Source organism: Bos javanicus, chromosome 3 (assembly GCF_032452875.1).
Source record: "Bos javanicus breed banteng chromosome 3, ARS-OSU_banteng_1.0, whole genome shotgun sequence".
NCBI lineage: Eukaryota > Metazoa > Chordata > Mammalia > Artiodactyla > Bovidae > Bos > Bos javanicus.
In genome coordinates this window covers 119,940,290-119,961,045 of record NC_083870.1, presented here as the reverse complement: position 1 = coordinate 119,961,045, position 20,756 = coordinate 119,940,290, and the positions used below count along the sequence as shown (strand labels likewise).

The window sequence follows — 20,756 nt, the reverse complement described above, 5'->3', positions numbered from 1 at the left end:
CCTGGAGTCTGAAAGCGGGTAGACTGAGGGGCCCGTGGGGTCCCAGCGTGGCTCACTGCCCCCCTCCATGTCTTCCGCAAACCTGGCTGCAGGAGGCACCCGCGTCTGACGCACTCCTGCACCTCAGCAGGGCGGGCATCTCTCGACCGGGCCCTTCCTGGCTACCGAGGTCCAGGGCAGCAGGGGCCACAGCTCGGGCCTCCAGAGAAGTCCAGCCCCCCTCTCTCTCCTGTGCTGTGTCCTCTTGCTGGGGGGATGGTGGCTGGGTGCTCTGGTTCCCAGCCTCCCTCCCTCCTCCCCTCCGAGAGCCTCCCAGGCTGCCCTCAGGCCCACCTAGCCTGGCCTGATGCCCCACCTGGTTCGAGAGTCCCCTTGAGTTCCCCGTGGTCAGGGCTGCCCTGTGGTTCTGGCGGCCTTGGGGTGTTGCTGGGTGACCTCCACCCAGTCGTTGTCAGAAGCTCCCACACGGCCTCACCCTCCACACCTCTCGCTTCCCTGCGCACGCTCCATGACAGCCCAGGACTGCCAGGACCAGCTCACCAGCCTGGGGATGGACTTGGTCAGCGGTCTGATGTTCCTGGTGTGGCACCCTGAGCTGGGCGGCACCCGGAGGCATGGGTGTCAGACGTGTGGGACCATGGAGCAGGCCTGTGTGAGTGGCAGGCACCCTCCGGACCCCCTCCCACCCCTCACCTTGCTTCCTCCGGCTGGAAGGGCCTGGAGGGGTGGGGGGAGAGGCCTTCCTTCCTCCATGAGCACCGGGCCCCCTGGGGGCTCCCTGACCTTCAGGCGAGGTCGAGAAGGGGGTTCAGTCCGTCGGGGGGTGGAGTCTGCTCCCCTGCCCCCGCTCACACACAGGAAGGGAAGAAACATCCAGAGGCGGGGGTATCAGGCTCACGGGCGCCGGGGGTGGGAGTGGGCGCTCATTGCCTGAGACACAGCCCCCTGGGAGTGTCCAGGCCACAGTCCATTAGGGGAGCTGGAGCACAGACCGCAGCGAGTAGCGGCGGAAATATTCCACCAATTGTCCCGGTGAATCCCTTCTGAATTTTAAGTGCCCATTTGCCAGCAATTCAAGCTTCACGAATGCTTCCGACGTGTGTGAAACCTCTCTCCTCATGTTTGAAGGACTGCGCTTGTTCACCCCTTGTTCTGTGGCCCCAGGCCCGTGCCATGCGGCTCCCCAGACTCCAGAACCCACTGGGGCAACTGCTGGGGTCCTCCCTGCCTGCCTGTCTGCCCCTGGCCCAGAACCTCTGAGCCTGCTGGGAGCACGGGGTGATTCTGCCACACGCGCGCCTCCGGGCTGTCTCCCCACCCAGGCGGGGTCCAGGACGGCCCCTCACTACTCTGGGCAGCGAGGCCTGCTGCAGCGGTCACCCAGGCGCTGCCCGGGACGGCAGGGGGAGGCAGGCCTGTCCCTCACGGGATGCCCTGCACCCGGACGGCTGTCTCGGAGCTGTGTCCTGCTCCACACTCGTGGGTGTGTTAACTTTCAGTTAACAGCCTCGTGTGGCCCAGTATTTGGAGAGAGCAAGTTAAAAAAGCTAGCTGCCATCTTTACGTTTTCCCCTTTATAATGACTGATAACCGTCAGGGAGAAGGACATCAACTCTGCGAGATTATCAGGGTGCACGCGAGCCTTGCAGGAAATGCCCTGCTCGTGGGGCCTCTCCCTGGGGGTGGAAAAGGTTTGGGGGGGGTCAAGTCCCATGGTCCAGCTCAAACAGCATGGGGTCCCCAGAAGCCATGACAACCCACTCAGGTCCTGCCTACCCCAGGCGAGGGCGCGGGGCCCCTGGGCAGGGGTGGGCGGCGGCCGGGGCTCAGAGAGCTCAGCTGTGGGGGCACCGCCACTTCCTGCTGGGGGAGGCGGCCCCTGGAGAAGGGCGGCACCCCAGAGGCTCCGCTTCCTGCTCCCACCGTGGTGGCGGGTCAGTCCGCTCCCCCAGCGGGGTGGGAAGCCACCCTCGCTGCGGCGCTGAGGTGCCTTTGTCAGTCCCACACCCTAAGTGGGATCTGGGGCAGAGAGTGGACTGCTGACCCCCGTTGTCCGGGTGCCGAGGAGTCCTCTGGAGCTGGGAGCCCAACTTAGAAATAGCCCAGGACCTGGGACAGGTTTCACAAAGCCGCGTTCACTGTGCTAGGGCCCCCCTCAGACCCCTCCCTTCTAGCTTCAGACACTGGTCTCAGCCCACGAGAGACTTCAGAGACTCGAGTGAGGGGGACCAGGCCCCAGGAGTCACCCCAAGTTCCTCTGCATCGCTGCCCATGAGGGACGTCCCGGTGCCAGACCATCAGCCCCTACAGGATTCTCCTACAGGTTACCCGCCGAGGTTCAGAACCCTGGCACAGCCTTCGCCTGCTGAGACCCCCTCACCCTCACCCTCTGAGACCCCATCACCCTCACCCCTGAGACCCCCTCACCCTCACACTCTGAGACCCCATCACCCTCACACTCTGAGACCCCCTCATCCTCACCCCTGAGACCCCGTCACGGCCCTCACCCTCTGAGACCCCATCACGGCCCTCACCCCTGAGACCCCCTCACCCTCACACTCTGACCTCACCCTCACCCCTGAGACCCCGTCACGGCCCTCACCCTCTGAGACCCCCTCACCTTCACCCTCTGAGACCCCGTCACCTTTACCCCTGAGACCCCGTCACGGCCCTCACCCTCTGAGACCCCCTCACCTTCACCCTCTGAGACCCCGTCACCCTCAACCCTGAGACCCCGTCACGGCCTTCACCCTCTGAGACCCCCTCACCTTCACCCTCTGAGACCCCGTCACCCTCAACCCTGAGACCCCGTCACGGCCCTCACCCCCGAGATCCCCTCATCCTCACCCCTGAGTCCCTGTCAAGGCCCTCACCCTCTGAGACCCCGTCACGGCCCTCACTCCTGAGACCCCATCACAGCCCTCACTCCTGAGACCCCCTCACCCTCACCCCTGAGACCCTATCACGGCCCTCACCCTCTGAGATCCTGTTACAGCCTTCACCCTCTGAGACCCTGTCACGGCCCTCACCCGAGACCACGTCACGGCCCTCACCCCTGAGACCCCGTCATGGCCCTCACCCTCTGAGACCCCGTCACGGCCCTCACCCTCTGAGACCCCGTCACCCTCACCCTCTAAGACCCCATCACCCTCACCCCTGAGACCCCGTCACCCTCACCCTCTAAGACCCCATCACCCTCACCCCTGAGACCCTGTCACGGCCCTCACCCTCTAAGACCCCATCACCCTCACCCCTGAGACCCCGTCACCCTCACCCTCTAAGACCCCATCACCCTCACCCCTGAGACCCTGTCACGGCCCTCACCCTCTGAGATCCTGTTACAGCCCTCACCCTCTGAGACCCCATCACGGCCCTCACCCCTGAGACCCCATCACGGCCCTCACCCTCTGAGACCCCATCACGGCCCTCACCCTCTGAGACCCTGTCACGGCCCTCACCCCTGAGACCCCGTCACCCTCACTCCTGAGACCCCCTCACCCTCACACTCTAAGACCCCCTCACCCTCACCCCTGAGACCCCGTCACGGCCCTCACCCTCTGAGACCCCCTCGCCTTCACCCTCTGAGACCCCCTCACCCTCACCCCTGAGACCCCGTCACGGCCCTCACCCTCTGAGACCCCCTCACCTTCACCCTCTGAGACCCCGTCACGGCCCTCACCCTCTGAGACCCCCTCGCCTTCACCCTCTTAGATCCCCTCACCCTCACCCCTGAGACCCCGTCACGGCCCTCACCCTCTGAGACCCCCTCACCTTCACCCTCTGAGACCCCGTCACCCTCAACCCTGAGACCCCGTCACGGCCCTCACCCCTGAGACCCCCTCACCCTCACCCCTGAGACCCTGTCACGGCCCTCACCCTCTGAGACCCCCTCACCTTCACCCTCTGAGACCCCGTTACCCTCAACCCTGAGACCCCGTCACGGCCCTCACCCCTGAGACCCCCTCACCCTCACCCCTGAGACCCCGTCACGGCCCTCACCCTCTGAGACCCCCTCACCTTCACCCCTGAGACCCCGTCACGGCCCTCACCCTCTGAGACCCCCTCACCCTCACCCTCTGAGACCCCGTCACCCTCAACCCTGAGACCCCGTCACGGCCCTCACCCTCTGAGACGCCCTCACCTTCACCCTCTGAGACCCCGTCACCCTCAACCCTGAGACCCCATCACGGCCCTCACCCTCTGAGACCCTGTTACAGCCCTCACCCTCTGAGACCCCGTCACGGCCCTCACCCTCTGAGACCCCGTCACGGCCCTCACCCCTGAGACCCCCTCACCCTCACCCTCTGAGACCCCGTCACCCTCACCCTCTGGGACCCCGTCACGCCCTCACCCTCTGAGACCCCGTCACGCCCTCACCCCTGAGACCCCATCACGGCCCTCACCCTCTGAGACCCCGTCACGGCCCTCACCCTCTGAGACCCCATCACGGCCCTCACCCTCTGAGACCCCCTCACCCTCACCCTCTGAGACCCCCTCACCCTCACCCCTGAGACCCCGTCACGGCCCTCACCCTCTGAGACCCCCTCACCTTCACCCTCTGAGACCCCGTCACCCTCAACCCTGAGACCCCGTCACGGCCCTCACCCTCTGAGACCCTGTTACGGCCCTCACCCTCTGAGACCCCGTCACGGCCCTCACCCTCTGAGACCCCGTCACGGCCCTCACCCCTGAGACCCCCTCACCCTCACCCTCTGAGACCCCGTCACCCTCACCCTCTGAGACCCCATCACGCCCTCACCCTCTGAGACCCCGTCACGCCCTCACCCCTGAGACCCCATCACAGCCCTCACCCTCTGAGACCCCGTCACGGCCCTCACCCTCTGAGACCCCGTCACGGCCCTCACCCTCTGAGACCCCCTCACCCTCACCCTCTGAGACCCCATCACGGCCCTCACCCTCTGAGACCCCCTCACCCTCACCCTCTGAGACCCCGTCACGGCCCTCACCCTCTGAGACCCGTCACGGCCCTCACCCTCTGAGACCCCGTCATGGCCCTCACCCTCTGAGACCCGTCATGGCCCTCACCCTCTGAGACCCCGTCACGGCCCTCACCCTCTGAGACGCCGTTACAGCCCTCACCCTCTGAGACCCCCGGCCCCTGCAGGCACTGACCTGACTCGCTGGTTCCCTCCTGAGCTGCTGACGCCTCGACAGGTCCTGCCGAAGGGCTGGTGGGGAAGCGGGGCCGGGTGAGCCGGGTCCCCGCACCGTCCTGACCGCACCCTCAGCGCTGGCAGGCAGTGGGCGGGCTGATGGCAGTGACAGCCCATGGGGCTCCCCACCGCCTGTGCCAGCCCAGACCAGGGCTGCCTGGGGGACTCCTGGGAGAGGAAGTGGGAGGCCAGCGGCCGCCTCTGTTGACACCCCAGAGAAGCAGTGGTCTTTCTGGAGACAGCAGAGCCAGAGGTCGAGACCTCCCATGGTGCAGAGGCACCTTCCCCGTCATCTCCCGGGCGGGGCCCCTGTGTCTGCGGTCAGTGCCCCCACCCTCCCCCGCGTCCTGGCAGGAAGGCCCTGCACCTTCGCACGCACAGCAGCATAGCACAGCCCACTCCGGGTGGGCTTCCTGCTGCTCTGCTCCAGTGCCCGACTCCCCCCGCCCCTCCACCAGCTAGCCTCCTCACCGCCCCTCTGCAGAAGCTGTCCTTGCAGACCACCCCCTCCCCTTCTAGAATGTTCTCTCTGCGGCTCCTCCAGGCCCTCCTGGAGTTGTGTTCCCTCCCCTCTGAGCTCAGGGCCCCAGACCCTGCTCAAAGGGACCGCTCCGCCCTCCCCTTGCATCTGAGGACAGCGCCTTGTCCCCTCGGCTTGGGCCATCCGCACCTGACCTCAGTACCTCTCCCTGCATGGCCTGCGAGGGGCTGGGGCAAGTTCGACCCCACCCTGCCCGTTTCCACAGGCAGAACCTGGGGCTCCATGAAGGGGACTGGCTGGCCTCCTGACTCGGGAACCAGGGATCCTGCCCTGAGGAGGGGATTGGGCTCACCCTGCAGACCAGGCTGGAGGGTCCTACTGGCTCCTCCCCTACCGTCCCTCCTCTCTGACCATCTCCTCCCCACCAGCCCCCAGCCTCCACAGCCCTCCGCGCCCCTCTGCAACCTGGCGTTCAGCCATAGACCTTCTCCTGAATTTTTCCCGTGCCCTGGTCCTGGCTTGTGGCCGGGACCCCTCCTGCTCCTGCACAGGGCAGGGCCTCACAAGTCCCATTCACGGGTCAGCAGGGCCCAGCGGAGGAATCAACTGGGTGGCCAGCGCCTGGGAACAAGCAGAGTCTTGGCCAGAGCAGGCGCGTGTAAACATGAGTGGCTGAGGCCTGGAGTGGGGTGCAGCCCCCCCGCCACCCCACCCCACAGCCCTTCCCTCCACTGGCCCTGCAGCCGACTCACCATCCCCCCACCGTGGAGGGAGGGCAGGGCTGGGTCCTTTCCTCCAGGTCCACTGGGTTCCCTGGGGTCCAAGAGGGCTGGCCCCACCAGGCTGGCTTCAGAGTCCAGACCAGACCCATTCCCGCTGCCGGGCGGGCTCAGAGCCCTAAGGCGCCCTCTGCAGAGCAGGGCAGGCAGGGCCCCGCGGCCCCGCTGCTGCTGCAACCTCAGGCTCAGACAGGGCTCCGTCTCCGAGGTCCCCACCCTCACTGCTCAGCGCCCCTGGCCCCAGCACCCACCTCTCCTGCTTCACACCTGCCCGAGAGCCTGTGTGGCAGCCTGTGGAGGGTAGGGGTCCAAATGCGGGACTGAAGGCAGGGGGCTCCTTCTGCCCTGGGGTCTTGGCCCTTCACCCCTTGGAATAGTTGGAGTTTGAGAGAAAATACTGCTGGCAATGCTGCAGGAGGTTGGCATCCCTGCCCTGTCCAGATGAACCTCTTCCAGGGAAGTGCCCGGGAGGCGGGGTCGCTCCCTAGGAGGCTGCTGGGTGTGCCCAGGGCCCCCATCCCCATCCCCATGCTTGGCCCTGGGAACCGCGCTGCCTCCAGGACCCCTTTCCTCCACCACCGCCACCCCCAGTCTCCTCACCTGGGGTGGGAGTGGTGTCCCCGCCATCAGGGGCCAGAGGCGGGGGACTCCTGGCCCAGGTCCAGGAGTCCTGAAAGCGGGGGACTCAGGACCCGCCCAGAATGAGGGCAAAGGACCCTGAGGACACCCAGGTGGGATGTCACGAGCCTCGCAGTGTGGCCACTGGCCGAGGGCCTTCACGCCTCAGCAGTCCTCCCCAGGGCTCCGTGACTGTGTGCCCACTCTGGCCTGGCTCTACACTGGTCTGCCCCCTTCCGTGCCCACCTAGCTGCCTCACTCGTGGGCACCACGCTGGATACGGCTGGCAGGGCGTTGGGGAGATGGCCCTGGGGGACGCACCCGGCACAGGGGGAGCCTACACTCACCTCGTGGGGTTCACGGAGGGCAGGTCAGGACGGGAGGCTTCCAGAAGGAGGCAGCCCTGAAGCCGACCCGGGAGGTGGGCGGAGCGGAGTGGGGAAGGGCTTCCTGCAAGATGGAAGGGCGGGAGCCGCGGTGCCTCTGCGCTGGAAGGGGAGGCTGGAGGCGGGGCGGGCCGGCCTCGCTTTCACAATCTGGGCACAGCTGGGCGGAGGGGGGCAGCGCTGTTCGCGGGGAGACGTGGCCACTAGTGTGGGCGCAGGGGCTCCCGTCACCGGCCACCGCAGCCTGAGGCAAAGGAGCGCTGGTCCTACCGGCCGCCTTGTCTGACACTGCTTCTCCGCTGTTCCTGGACCTTGCCTTGTCTCCGGTGTATTGCACGGGAAGACAGTTTACCCTGATTGCTGACCGCGGGCCCTTAGATGTAGGGGTGGGGGCAGCACCTCGCTGGCCTCGCCGAGCCCCAGCCCTGCCCCAGTCACCTCGGGGAGGGGGCCGAGGGCACCCCGGGGGCCGGGCCTCTGGGCCTCAGGCTCAGCCTTCTGTTGCTGCCAGCACTTTCTGTTCCCCTCTTCTCAAAACCGGGCTGGGAAACACCCCCGCCACCACCGCTGGTCTGGCCCCAAACCGGCCTGGGGCCTGTTATTCGCCTGCTGTCACTGTAGTGGGCAAGGCAGGGGTGACTATGGGACACCACTCGGGGGGTGGAGGAGGAGGGGGGACACCCGTGGAGGCTGCCGGGGGTGGGGACACTGCTGGGGGAAGAGAGGGGAGGGGAGGGCATGCAGCTTGTCCCACCCACGACCGACACAACGCACAGCTCCCCCCACCCCCGGGCTCACCCCTCACCCCTGGGACCATCCTCACTCCAGGCTCAGCCCTCACCCTCACCCCACCCCAGGCTCAGCCCTCACCCCTGGGGGCCATCCTCACCTGACCCCGGCCTCATCCCTGGGACCATCTTCACCCCAGGCTCAGCCCTCACCCCTGAGGACCATCCTCACCCCAGGCTTAGCCCTCACCCCTGGGGACCATCCTCACCCCACCCCAGGCTCACCCTTAACCTCAGGGGCCATCCTCACCCCAGGCTCACCCCTCACCCCTGGGGACCATCCTCACCCCAGGCTCACCCTTCACCCCTGGGGACCATCCTCACCCCAGGCTCACCCCTCACCCCCGGGGGCCATCCTCACCTGACCCCGGCCTCACCCCTGGGACCATCCTCACCCCAGGCTTAGCCCTCACCCCTGAGGACCATCCTCACCACAGGCTCACCCCTCAGCCCCGGGGGCCATCCTCACCCCAGGCTCAGCCCTCACCCCTGAGGACCATCCTCACCACAGGCTCACCCCTCAGCCCCGGGGGCCATCCTCACCCCAGGCTCAGCCCTCACCCCTGGGGGACCATCCTCACCCCACCCCAGGCTCACCACCCACCCCTTGGGACCATCCTCCCCACCACCTCACAGGAAAATGAGGCCCCATCTTGAGGAAACACCATTGAACTCTACCCCAGGCCTGAAGACGGCAGGCCCTGTTCCCCTGGGCTGTCTGCCCCCCCGACACTGTCCTGAGGCCCTGGGCTCAGGTGTGTCCTGAGCCGCCAGGCCGGCCTCAGGGACCCGAGGAAGGCAGGGTCCTGGACTCTTTCCAGCCAGGCTGCTCGCTCGCCCCTCCTCCCTGGGGTCCCCCCACGGCAGCCGCTCCACCTCCAGGCGCGTCCCTTTGGGGGTCTGGGCCCCCCATTGGCTGTTTCTTCCTGGACTCGCACCCTCCATCTTCCTGCAGGCCGGTCCCTCATGAAGGGGAAGTTGGATGAGCCCAGCTCTGCCTCCAGCCCCCGAAGGGACCCCGCAGGCCTGAGCTGTCGAGAGCCACCTGGGGACGGTGTCCCCTGTGAGTGGACGGCGGGGAACAGCCAGCATGGGCAGGGGCCGGGGGCCGGCTTCCGTCCCTGGGCCCATCACCATGCCTTGGCTGGACTCCTGCCTGCTGGACGCTCACTCCTGAGTCACCGGCTGAGGTGACACAGGGGACAGGACTCTGCTGTAAGACCAGGCGGCCTGGGTCCTCGTGGGGCAGGCTGCCCGGGCGTCTCTGTACTAGACCCGCTATTTTGACATACAGTTGAACTTTTCCATAAAACAAGTTTATAAAAATGGAGAAGCGGTGTGCAGCGGGGGTCGGCAGTGGGTGGGCGGTGAACTGGCCCCTCAGCCCCGGGATGTGGCTGCCTGGCTGCAGCTCTTTGGTGTGACACGCCCTCCCTCCACTCGAGACTTGTCCTGTGTGAGGCTCACCCTGCCACCACCGCAGGCCCTCGGATGTGACCTGTGACTCATCTCCACGCACTGACCACCAGCCTATCAGATGGGACTGCCGCGGAAGTGGTTGAGGGGCAGGGAGAGCCAAGGCCTCAACCCGACCGTGGGGGTGGAGGGCCGGGGACGGGCACAGCCCCAGCAGCTCTGCCACCCGCCTCCTCGCCTCCTCGGTGAGAAGTGCAGGGCGCCAGGGACCCCGCCTCCCACTCCGCCCCCACCGGGCTGGGGGCAGGGACCCCCACGGCCGGTGCCGGGGGCCCTCCCAGGAACCCTCCAGCCCCTGCAGCGGCCGCCTCCACCGCTCCAGGAAGCACTCTGCAGCCTGAAGCCTGCCTGCTCAACCGCCCGCCCCACACTGTCCATCGCTCAGCACCTGTGGCTGAGCGGGGAGCAGGCTGGGGGCCAGAGAGCAGGACCTGGCTGTGCCCGGGGCGGGCTATTCCCACACAGGCTCCTGCTCCCGCTCCCGCTCCAGGGGCAGAGTCCGGGGGACACAGCCAGGCCCAGGGGAGCAACCAGGCTCGGGAAGGCCGTGAAGGATGCGCAGCCATGCTGCCTGCCCGCTCGGGGCCTCTGGCTTGCACTGCGCCCTGGGCCCTCCTGCCGGTGAGCCCACGAGGGGCAGGTGTTGAGGGGCCCAGGGACGACCGCTCTGTTTCCAGAAAGGAGCCGCTCACTCGGGCAGCGGAGCCCGCGGTCCTCTGGTCAGACGACCAGCACACCAGACGCCCTCCAGGCTCTGGACTGCCCCTGCGCCTGTGACCGCCGCTCAGGCCAGGGGCCTGGTGGCCAGAGGGCACATGTCCAGGGCGCGTACTCCCAGTCCTGCGCCCGGGGCGGGCAGCCCTGCGCTCTTACCACACGCTTCCCCGAGGCCCCCGGGCCCCTCGTGCTTCCAGACAGACCCCCTCAGCCCTACTGTCCTCTGTAGCCCCTGCCACAGCCCTTCGCCCTGGACCCCAGGGTGCCTGAGAGAGGCCGAGCCAGTCCTTTCCCAGCTGGGGGGCTTGTCCTAGGGAGAGAAACCGCACAGCTGGGGCCCCTGAGCGGTTGTGAGGCTCTGCTGGCCTGGCCTGGCTGCCCCCAGGGTCACCTCCGGCTCCCCCTTGGGGAGTAGTTGGGCCTGAGAGGTGGACCTGTTGTTCTGGCCCACAGAGTCAGACCCACAGGCTGGGCAGGGGGGCCCCGGGCTTCCCAGTGCCTGGTCCTTGCACCCCATCCCGCTAACAGTAGCGTTACTCAGGGGCCAGGGCCAGGGGCAGCTCTCCTCCTGCAAACCCACCTCAGACACCACGGGCAGGCAGAGCCCAGACGGGGACACGTGAGCACCACCCCGCCTCCCTGGCCTGGCTGGGCTGAGGCGGGGTGCCCGGTGGCTCATGGGGCCTCCTCCAGGGTGGCTGCCAGGCTGCCCGCTCTGCCTCCTGCTCTGAACCCTGGGATCCCCCACAGCCCCCCACAGTGGTGAGGAGCTGGTATGGCTGGCCGCAGGTTCCTGCCTCCCCCAGGGCCTCCTTCCCCTTTCTCTGCCTGGGGTTTGTCTGCCTGGAAGGACCACTGCCCCGCACCAGCCCCCCTCCTGGGGACACCGCCTCCCTGCGGCCTCCGACCACCAGCACCCGCCTGGTCTCGGGCCTCCCTTCCCAGCAGAGATGGCCATCTGGGCCTGCCCCGTCCAGGCAGCCCCTGCCCACTCTCTGCCCCCCTTCCTCTCCAGGCACCCACTCCCTGCAGGGGTCCCTGCAGCCCGACAGCGGCTCCCAGGCCCTGCTCCCCGGTGGCAACCTCAGGCTGGGGAGTCTGGTGGGCAGAGAGCAGGCATGTGCCTCACACATGTCATCCTCACCTTGAAGTCAGCAACCAGGTTCAGAGCACCCCGGGGCTCTGTCTCTCCACGAGGGGGTCCTCCGCCCCTGCCCCCAAGGGCAGGCGGCCTCCAGTTCAGGCTGGTATGAGCCAGTCTGTCTGGGGAGAGCCCAACTTGATCAGCACCCCAGCGATGCTGAGGCAGGAGGCCCTCTGGAGGGTGGGCAAGATGCCGACCGGTAGAGCGACAGCTGGACGGTTCACAGAGAAGGAGGTGGAAACGGCTCGAAAGAGGGCCCTCAGTGTGTAGGGAGCGGGAGCCCTGTCTCCCGTCAGGTGGGCCAGAGCCAAGTCTGACAACCATCCACGGGGGGAGGACACCCTTGGACACTCTCCTCTGACCTCTAACCCCCCAGAGGGGCACTGGGCAGCATCCAGCTTTGACCCCATAACCCCACCTCTGGGAATCTCCTCCACGGATGGACGGCGGACCTAGGGAGAGGGTGCAGGAGAGGCTGACCTGCAGTGCTGCAGGGCAGCGACAGCCTGGACCCCGCTCAGACAGCTGTCCACGGGCCTGGGTGGTGTGGCGTCTGTCCCGTCCCCACCACGCAGAACTGGGCAGTTGCAAAAAGGGAAGAGAAATGTCTTTGTACACGAGTGTATGGTTATCTCCAGGATATACAGCTAAGTGAAAAAAGGATGTTGATGCTCATATATTTATGTAGGAGCAGAAGGCTATATTTTTACAAATGGAAGAATAAGCCATAACATTTGTTTAAAATTAAATTGCTACCTACAGGGACTAGGCAGAAAAGAGGTGAAGGGGGAGAGGGATCGAAACTGGACTTCGGTGAATATTTTGTTTGTAGATTTGGCTTTGGAACCAGGTAAATATTTATGCAATTACTAAATTAAATTACATTATATTTTAAAAGGGATTCTTGAACTTGAAAGCAAGGTGAAGACAATTAATTTGCAAGATCAGTTGGTAGCATAACCCTACCAAATTCTTCCAAGTGATTTTAAAATCCAGTATTTCGATTGTACATCCTTACAACCTGACAACAAAGAGAATGGCTAAAACGTTCCATTGTGTGTAATCACCTTCCAACTATTTTAAAGACGCTGTTTTTCCTGTACGTCTGTGTAACTCAATGATTTTTGTAAAAGTGCATCTTAAATTATTTTCAGTAACCATGTTGTTGATAAGAGTGTGAGGTTTTTATTTTGAGACTGTTGTGCTATGGGATAAAGCAAGTGAATAATTGTGTTGGGTATTGTTGAGACGTCCGCTGTAGGATAAAGGTGTATCATCAATAAAACTTAGTGAAAACCAAGCAGATCTGGGGCTTCCCTGGTGGCCTAGTGGTAGACAGTCCACCTGCCAGGCAGGAGACACAGGTTCGATCCCTGGTCTGGGAGAATCCCAGGTGCCTCGGAGCAACGGAGCCTGTGTGCTGCAAACATTGAGCCTGATCTCTAGAGCCGGGGAGCCACAACTCCCAAAGCCCATGCACCACAAAGCCCGTGCTCCGAAAAAATAAACCATCGTAACGAAGCCCACGCTCCATACCAGAGGGTAGACCCGCTCGCCACAGCTAGAGAAAAGCCTGTGCAGCTGTGACGACCCAGGACAGCCAAAAACAAACAAGGACAAAAATCTACTTGAAAAAGAAAAAAAGCCAGCAGGCCTGAATTTGAGTGAAGAGTATCGGTTTGTACTCGAACTGTGTCTTATCTTAAAGATAAAGCTTCTTGGTTCTGACTGCTGATAAGGCTTAGAAACCAACATGCCTAACAGCCAGATTGTGGTCTCTGGCTAGCGTTTCTCATGAGGAGGAAGGGGGCCCGCGGAGAGAAGTAGATGCTTTTAGGTCTGGGTTGGGGAACAGATAAGATGCACCCAGAATGGCTTTTCATACCAGAAAGCAAAGCAGATCAAGACAGTCGCCAACATCAAAGGGACTCGAGAGCCAAAGCAAGCTCACTCCCCGTGGCCAAAGACAGGATCATCTAGTGTCCATAAGGAGAGTGATTTTTAACAGATTGAAACACAGTGTTCACATCCATGAATTTTCAATTGTACTTAAAAAAAAAAAAAAAAAAGTTGCTTCATGAAGTGGTCCCGCCAAACCCCCCAAATCACACCTGAAACTGATCTAAGCTCTGGAGTTGGTCACCAGTGACAGGAGCTGCAGCGGGCACAGAACAGCTGGCGACACCCCAGGGGTGCCCCTGGTGAGCCCTGGTCTGGGGGCCGCTCTACACAGCCAGGCCCTGAGGACAAGAGTCAAGAGGGGAGGTGAAGGGAGCTGGGGGAGGGCAGACTGGGAGTTTGGGGTTAGCAGATGTAAACTCTTATAACTCTTATAAACAGCAAGGTCTTCCTGTACAACACAGGAAACTATTTTTGGTATTCTGTGATAAACCATAATGGAAAATATGCAAAAGACTGCATATATACATACATATGTACACACACGCATACTGGGAATGACTGAGGGCAGGAGGAGAAGGGGGCGACAGAGGGCAAGATGGTTGGTTGGCATCACCCACTCCATGGACAGGAGTTTGAAGCTCCGGGAGTTGGTGATGGACAGGGAGGCCTGGCGTGCTGCAGTCCAGGGGTCGCAAAGAGCCGGCCACGACTTAGTGACTGAACAACAACACACATATGTATGTCTATGTATGACGGAATCACTTTCCGTACAGCAGAAGTTAACACACATTGTAAATCAACTGTGAGAAAAAAGAAGTGAAAACGTTAGCCTCTCAGTGGTGTGTGAACCCTTCGCAACCTCATGGACTGTTGCTCAACAGGCTGCTCTGTCCGTAGGATTCTCCAGGCAAGAACACTGGAGTGGGTAGCCATGCCCTTCTCCAGGGATCTTCCCGACCCAGAGATCAAACCTGGGCCTCCTGCACTGCAGGCGGACTCTTAACCATCTAAGACACCAGGGAAGCCCAAACTCCACTTCTATTCTTTACAAAAAGGGGAGGTGAAGAGACGGGGCTCACTTGGCGGTGCGCCCGTCGGGAGGGGACGTGGACTCTGGGCCTGCTGAGCTGCTAGTGGCCAGGCAGTCAGGATGCTGAGTGGAGCGCCATTTTCACAATCCAGCTTATCCACTCAGTGCGAGGGCGCGGACAAGGGCGGGGAGGGAGGGTAGCTCCACTCTTCCCCGTGGGACCGCAGGCAGGTCACACAACACGGGGGGATCTTCTCTACTGAGAAGCCCCCCCAGGTGTGGCCCTGGAGTGTGGGGGACTGAGGGGACAGGCTGAGACAGGTAGAGTCGGGGCAGAAGCACCTCAACCCAGTCCCCCCAAGGAGGCCTCGATGGTGATGCCTGATGCCCGGGCTGGGAAGGCAGGGGCGTGAAGAGCACGGCCCCGCTGGGCAGGGCTGACTGCACTCTCTGAGAAGCCGGTGGGCGAGGCCTCGCCATCACACACGGGATTCGGGATTCGGGCCTGCAGCCAGAACCCTCAGACCCCAGTGCGTCCAGATAAACAGTTGTATAGGTGCCTGTGACAGTGGGGAGCGTGAGCGCTGGCTGCTTGCCTGATGCAGGGTGGCAGTGACCTTGCAGTGTGCTTGAAAGCCTTTATCTTTCATTTATGCAGAAGCTTTGGTAGATGACCTGATATAATGTCTGGTATTTGTTTTAAAACCTCCCCTCTGGTGGGGCAAGGGCAGATAAAACTGTGTGAGTCATTTGATCACTGTTGAAGTTGGGGGTGGCGGGCACTTGGAGTTCACCATAGCCTTCTTTTATGAAAATTATGCCTATTGGAGATTTTCCAAAATAAAAAGTTTTAAAAAGATGGCCAGCACCCTGCTAAAAATCCACAGACAGTATGGAAAGTACATTCGAGACTTTTGACTCCCAAGTGGTGAAGGAGACGGGGTTCTCTCAGCGATCCTGAAAAGATGAGACATCCCTGAGCATCAGAGGCTTGAGGGGCCGATGGCACAGGGCAACCCTGGGCCAACCTGTGCCCGGGAGAGGACTCCTGCCCAACAGAGAGTGGACGGGCTGTCTGAGCAGGGGGGCGGGGGCAGGGCAGACGGCGGAGCTGCACTCGGCTGACTTTCGGATGTGGTTGGTGCAGCACAGCCCCCACGGCCTGTCCATATGTGCATGCGTGCATGCATGCACACAAACACACGCACACGCACACACGCACACGCACACACGCACACACACGCACACACACACACACACACGCACACACACACGCACACACACACACACGCACACACGGGGCCAATCATGGGCCCGACACTCGCACTGCCTCACCCTCACGCTCTCACCTCCCCCACCCGCCTGTCCTGGGCCCCTCGCTGCAGACCCCCCGTTTGCTCCCCTCCCCCATCTGCTGAGCCCCCTCTGGCAGGCCCCGAGCCGAGCGGCTGGTCTCCTGCTCGAGGTTGGCGTGGTGGGGCTGCACTTCTAGGAAGTCAGCAACCAGGCAGATTGTCAGATTGCAGGGCTGCGGAAAGCCGGTGGGCTGGGTGCTGCTCAGATGAGCGCCCGGGACAGGGTGGGGACCGGAGAATCTGCTTCCCCGGGGGCCGCTGGCTGCCTGAGCAGCTGCTTGAGCAGGAGGGAGAGGACTTGGGGGACCAGTCCCCAGGGAAGGCCTGCAGGCCAAGAGCACAGACCCCTCGTCCTCTGTGGTCCTGCAGTGCACCCCCATACTTCACGCTCTGGAGAAGACTGGCCTGGGTCTGCTCACTGCCTGCCTGCCCCGCCCCGGGGCGCAGCTGTCTGCAGGGCCCAGCTAGAGCATATACAGTACCTCAAGCCCGCCAGGCCCAAGTTCTCCAGAAAGACACCCACACGCACAGAGTCTGCTTCCTCAGTCCCTCCGCCTCCACCACTGTGTGGGCCTGGGACCAGGGGACCCTCCCCGGTCAGCGCCCAGAAACATCTTCCCTGAGGGCCTCTGGCTGCCGCACCACAGACCCCGCAAACCCCCCATACACCACCTTATTCCACCTCCCAGCAGCACTTGGCAGCGGTGACCCATCCCTAGTTCTTTAAGTGTTTTAATACAACATGGACCGGATCTAGATGCACACGAGGTGCTCATGTACAGGTAAGGAGGAGGTCCTCGGATGGCCTCGAGGCCCCTGCACGCTGCCCAGGACCACCTGGGGGCGGCGCCTGGGGGCACTCGCTAGGCGGCTGCCCTCCGGCTCTGGATGGCGCCCGTGCCGTGCTCTGCTCCTCTCTGGCCTTTCCTCCCACACCCCTGTTCTCCATGTGGGCCCGAACTTGGTCCTTGGTCCTTGGCTGAGTTTCACGGGGCTTTTCTCACCTGATCACACTCTTCGTAACAGATTCACCCAGTCCTACTGGCCCAAGAATCGCCCCGTGCCCATGACCCTGCCAGCAGCTCCAGCTCAGACCTCTGGACTACACATGGGCTGCCCACCCGGCATCTTCTGGATATATAACACGCAATTTAAGTGCAACCTGGCCAAAACTGACCACATCGTCAAGCCCCTTCATCGCCCCCCGACTCTGTAATCTTCCTTCAAATTTCCCTCTCTCAGAAAATGAACCAAAACTGATCACATCTTCAAGCCCCTTTGTCAGCCCCCACACTGCAATCTTCCTTCAGAGTTCCCTATTTCAGAGAATGATTCCTCTTGTTGCCGAGGCCAGATATTTGAGGGTCATTTTTAACACACAAATTTCCCCTGTCTCTTACATCCAATCCGTCATCCGTAAGTTAAATATGCATATTGAAAGCCCAATAGCAACCACTGAAAAGATAAAACAAAGAGGTATAATAAATAGAAAAACAGAGGAGATAAATGGACTATAAAACCAAGTATTCCAGTTAATCCAATAGTGAGGAAAAGGAGCAAAGAACAGATGAGGTAAATAGAAAACAGCAAGATGGTAGATTTAACCCAACCATACCAACAATCACATTCAATGTAACTGGTCTAAATACTTCAATTAAAAGACAAAGATTATCAAATTGGATTAAAAAAGCAAGAGGTGAAAATACACTATGTAAATAATAGACATTTTACAAATAGATTCAAAGTAAAAAATGATAACAAAGGGAAAGAGTGGAAAAGATAGAAAATGAAACACTGATCATAAGAATCATAAGGGCTTCCCTGGTGGCTCAGCTGGTAAAGAATCCTGGCAATGCGGGAGACCTGGGTTCAATCCCTGGGTCAGGAAGATCTGCTGCAGAAGGCAAAGGCTACCCACTCCAGTATTCTGGCCTGGAGAATTCCGTGAACTGTATAGTCCGTGGAGTCGCAAGGAGTCAGACATGACTGAGCGACTTTCGCTACCACTGTCACTGACCATGAGAAAGTTGGGCTGCTGCTGCTGCTGCTGCTAAGTCGCTTCAGTTGTGTCGTATTCTGTGTGACCCCATAGACGGCAGCCCACCAGGCTCCCCCGTCCCTGGGATTCTCCAGGCAAGAACACTGGAGTGGGTTGCCATTTCCTTCTCTAATGCATGAAAGTGAAAAGTGAAAGTGAAGTCGCTCAGTCGTTTCCGACCCTCAGCGACCCCGTAGACGGCAGCCCACCAGGCTCCCCCGTCCCTGGGATTCTCCAGGCAAGAACACTGGAGTGGGGTGCCATCGCCTTCTCCGAAGCTGGGTTGGGTATATTGGTATCTGCGTGTGTCTGTCGCTCAGTCATGTTCACCTCTTTGCGGCCCAGGGGCTGTAGCCTGCCAGGCTCCTTTGTCCCTGGGATTCTCCAGGCAAGAACACTGGAAAGGAGCTGTCATTCCCTTCTCCAATATTGATCTGTAAGTAGATTTCAGTACAGGGAATCTTACTGGAGATAAAAGGTGAAGCTTCATAATCATCAAAGTGTTAGGTAGGTAGAATAGGGAAAAGGAGTCCAAAATGGCGTGGCTAAAAGACAAGGAGGGTCAAAGGAAGGTCCGAGGACCAGAGTGAAGACTTCAGGCAGAACAAACAGCACTCCTGCTGAGCCCAATTTGCATAGGGCAGGCCCAGGTGGAGGAAAAACATATAAAAGGAGGAGCCAAAGCGCTTTCTCACGGATTCTCTCTCCCGCGTGCGTGCGCTCTTTTTTCTCTCTCTCTCTCTCACACTCTCCTGCTATCTTCTAAATAAAATGGAGCTGTAACACTGATTTGCCTAAGAGCTGTAGCACGGTTTGTCCAAGACCCGAGAGCTGTGACGCGCCGAGGGCTTTAATGTCTGTCGCTCCAAATCTTTGTTGTGATGAGACAAAGAACCGAGGAACATACACTCGCGTGACATCTATGGTGCCGTGACTCGGGTTTAACCTGGCTGAAACAACCTCTGCGCGGAAGAGGCCAAGCACAGCAGGAGCCCAACTCAGCGAAGCTCCCGCGCTGGAAGCAGAAGGCGAAGAAACCCAGCGCAGGGGAAGGCCCATCGTGCTGGAAACCGGGACAGCGAAAAACGAACTCAGCAGAAAGCTCACGCGGTCCAGTCTCAGATTCCAGAAGACCTCCGGTTAAGGTAAGAGGTCCTCGCTCCTATGGCTGGAGGGACCTTTACAATCTCTGGTTTCTTGTTTCCTCTAACCTGCTGCGAACAGGCGGGCGGCAGGGGCACAGTTGAGGGACTCTGGGGAGGCTGCTCCTTAGCACGTCCCAAAGGCGCTATCTGCTGAGCCCCAGGAGCTGTTACCCAAGCCGGTGGGGATTCTTCTGTCCTTTCTCCTCTCTGTGCCAAGGATCAGACCAATGAAACTGTGAGCCCCAGTCAGATATTTAGCAAATTTTCTGGCGGGCTATGAAGGGGATTCCTTGGCACGTTTTTCCCACTGCTTTTTCCTCCTGTCCTTCAGCTCTCTCCTGGGACTCAAGCCCAGCTAAAACTAGTGAAACTCAGGCTCTGATGTCCCATTGCAAACATTCATTGAGAGACAAAGCGATAAGAGGTGGATTTGTTAGGATCCAGAGAGAAGCCACGCTTCGGGGTGTGAACCATTGCAAGGGCTTGCAAGGGCTGAGGCATGGAATTAGGCCGGGCTAGGTTTTGTGAGGGGGTGGAATTCATATGCTAATGAGTGAGAGGACCATCCCAGCCACTGGGGAACCACCCACTGCTCCCTCTTCTGACCTTGTGCCTTGGAGCTGTCCTGCCACCTCTGGGTGGGTCTGTTGGCTTATAGACTGGGGATTAAGGTTTACTTGAATTTGACTTGTCATCTTGGACCCAATTGATTTTAATTGGTTTACATTATACCCTTGTGCTTTGTCATTCTTTCAAAGGTTGTGCTCTGCTCCCTTCCCTCCTGTTTCATGCTCTTTTCCTGAGCCCCATCCAGACCCACAAGGTTGCCTCTACAATCTTCTGGAGAGACAACCAGAAAATAGCTGGCCTTGGGAGGGAAATACTCTATAATATCCAACCCCCTAATCCTACCCAGTACTGGTCACACTGGAGATCTTGGGGACGCCCAAACTCCAGTCCAGGGGGTCCCAGGAGGTCATCACACCTTGACCTGCCTAGGGATCAGTCTTCAAAAGGTTGTCACGCCTCAACCTGTTCGGGGGGGATCCTCTAGTCCCAGGGGTCCCAGGAGGTCGTCACACCTCGACCTGCCCAGGGACCCAATCCTCGGGAGGCTGTCATGCCTCGACCTGCCTGGGGATTCGATCTCTAGGAGGCTGTCATGCCTCAGTCTGCCTGTGGATCTGCACCCTGACCCAGGGACGCCTGGCTCTCAGGTTGCAACAGTTCTGGGTAGGATAAGCTTCAGAAAGACTCACCCCTAAGGAAGTCCACCCATGGAAACATAAAGAAGCCTATTACCTGTGGGACTGTGCCCAGTCTCAGCAATAACTCAGGAGCCCAATGAGAACCCCATTGCCTTTCTGGAGAGGCTAAAAGAGGCGCTCCAGAAGTTTACCAACCTGGACTTAGACTCTTACGAGGGACGGGTGATTTTAAAGGACAAATTCCTGTCCCAATGTGCATCAGATATCAGAATTAAGTTACAGCAGCTACAACAGCAGGACCCTGCTGCCTCTTTAGATGAGATGGTCCAGACAGCCACCAATACCTTTTATAACAGAGAACAGGAGAAGGAGGCCAAGGCCCAGGAGAAGGAGAGAAAGAAAGAGACAAGGCATGCCTAGATGCTGGCTGCCCACCAGAGAAGCCCTATGGCAAACCCCGAGTCCTTGAAGGACAAGGCACGAAACAGATGCCTGATCTGTAGACAGGCGGGACA

General features: G+C 60.8%; 1 protein-coding gene across 6 annotated transcripts in view; it reads right to left on the bottom strand.

Annotated features, from left to right (window-relative positions):
- Positions 1-20,756, bottom strand: part of GPR35 (G protein-coupled receptor 35) — a 36,705-nt gene that overhangs the window by 10,644 nt on the left and 5,305 nt on the right. Inside the window, exons 1-2 of one of the 6 annotated variants that reach the window (XM_061412862.1) lie at positions 6,686-8,807; positions 5,134-5,189 (exon numbers count right to left, since the gene is read on the bottom strand). The exons of 1 other annotated variant lie outside the window; for it this stretch is intronic. In XM_061412862.1, coding sequence (XP_061268846.1) covers positions 5,134-5,189; positions 6,686-6,964 — 335 coding nt within the window. In that variant the 5' untranslated portion in view covers positions 6,965-8,807. 4 more of the 6 variants (XM_061412861.1, XM_061412864.1, XM_061412865.1 and 1 more) reach the window with 4 other exon arrangements.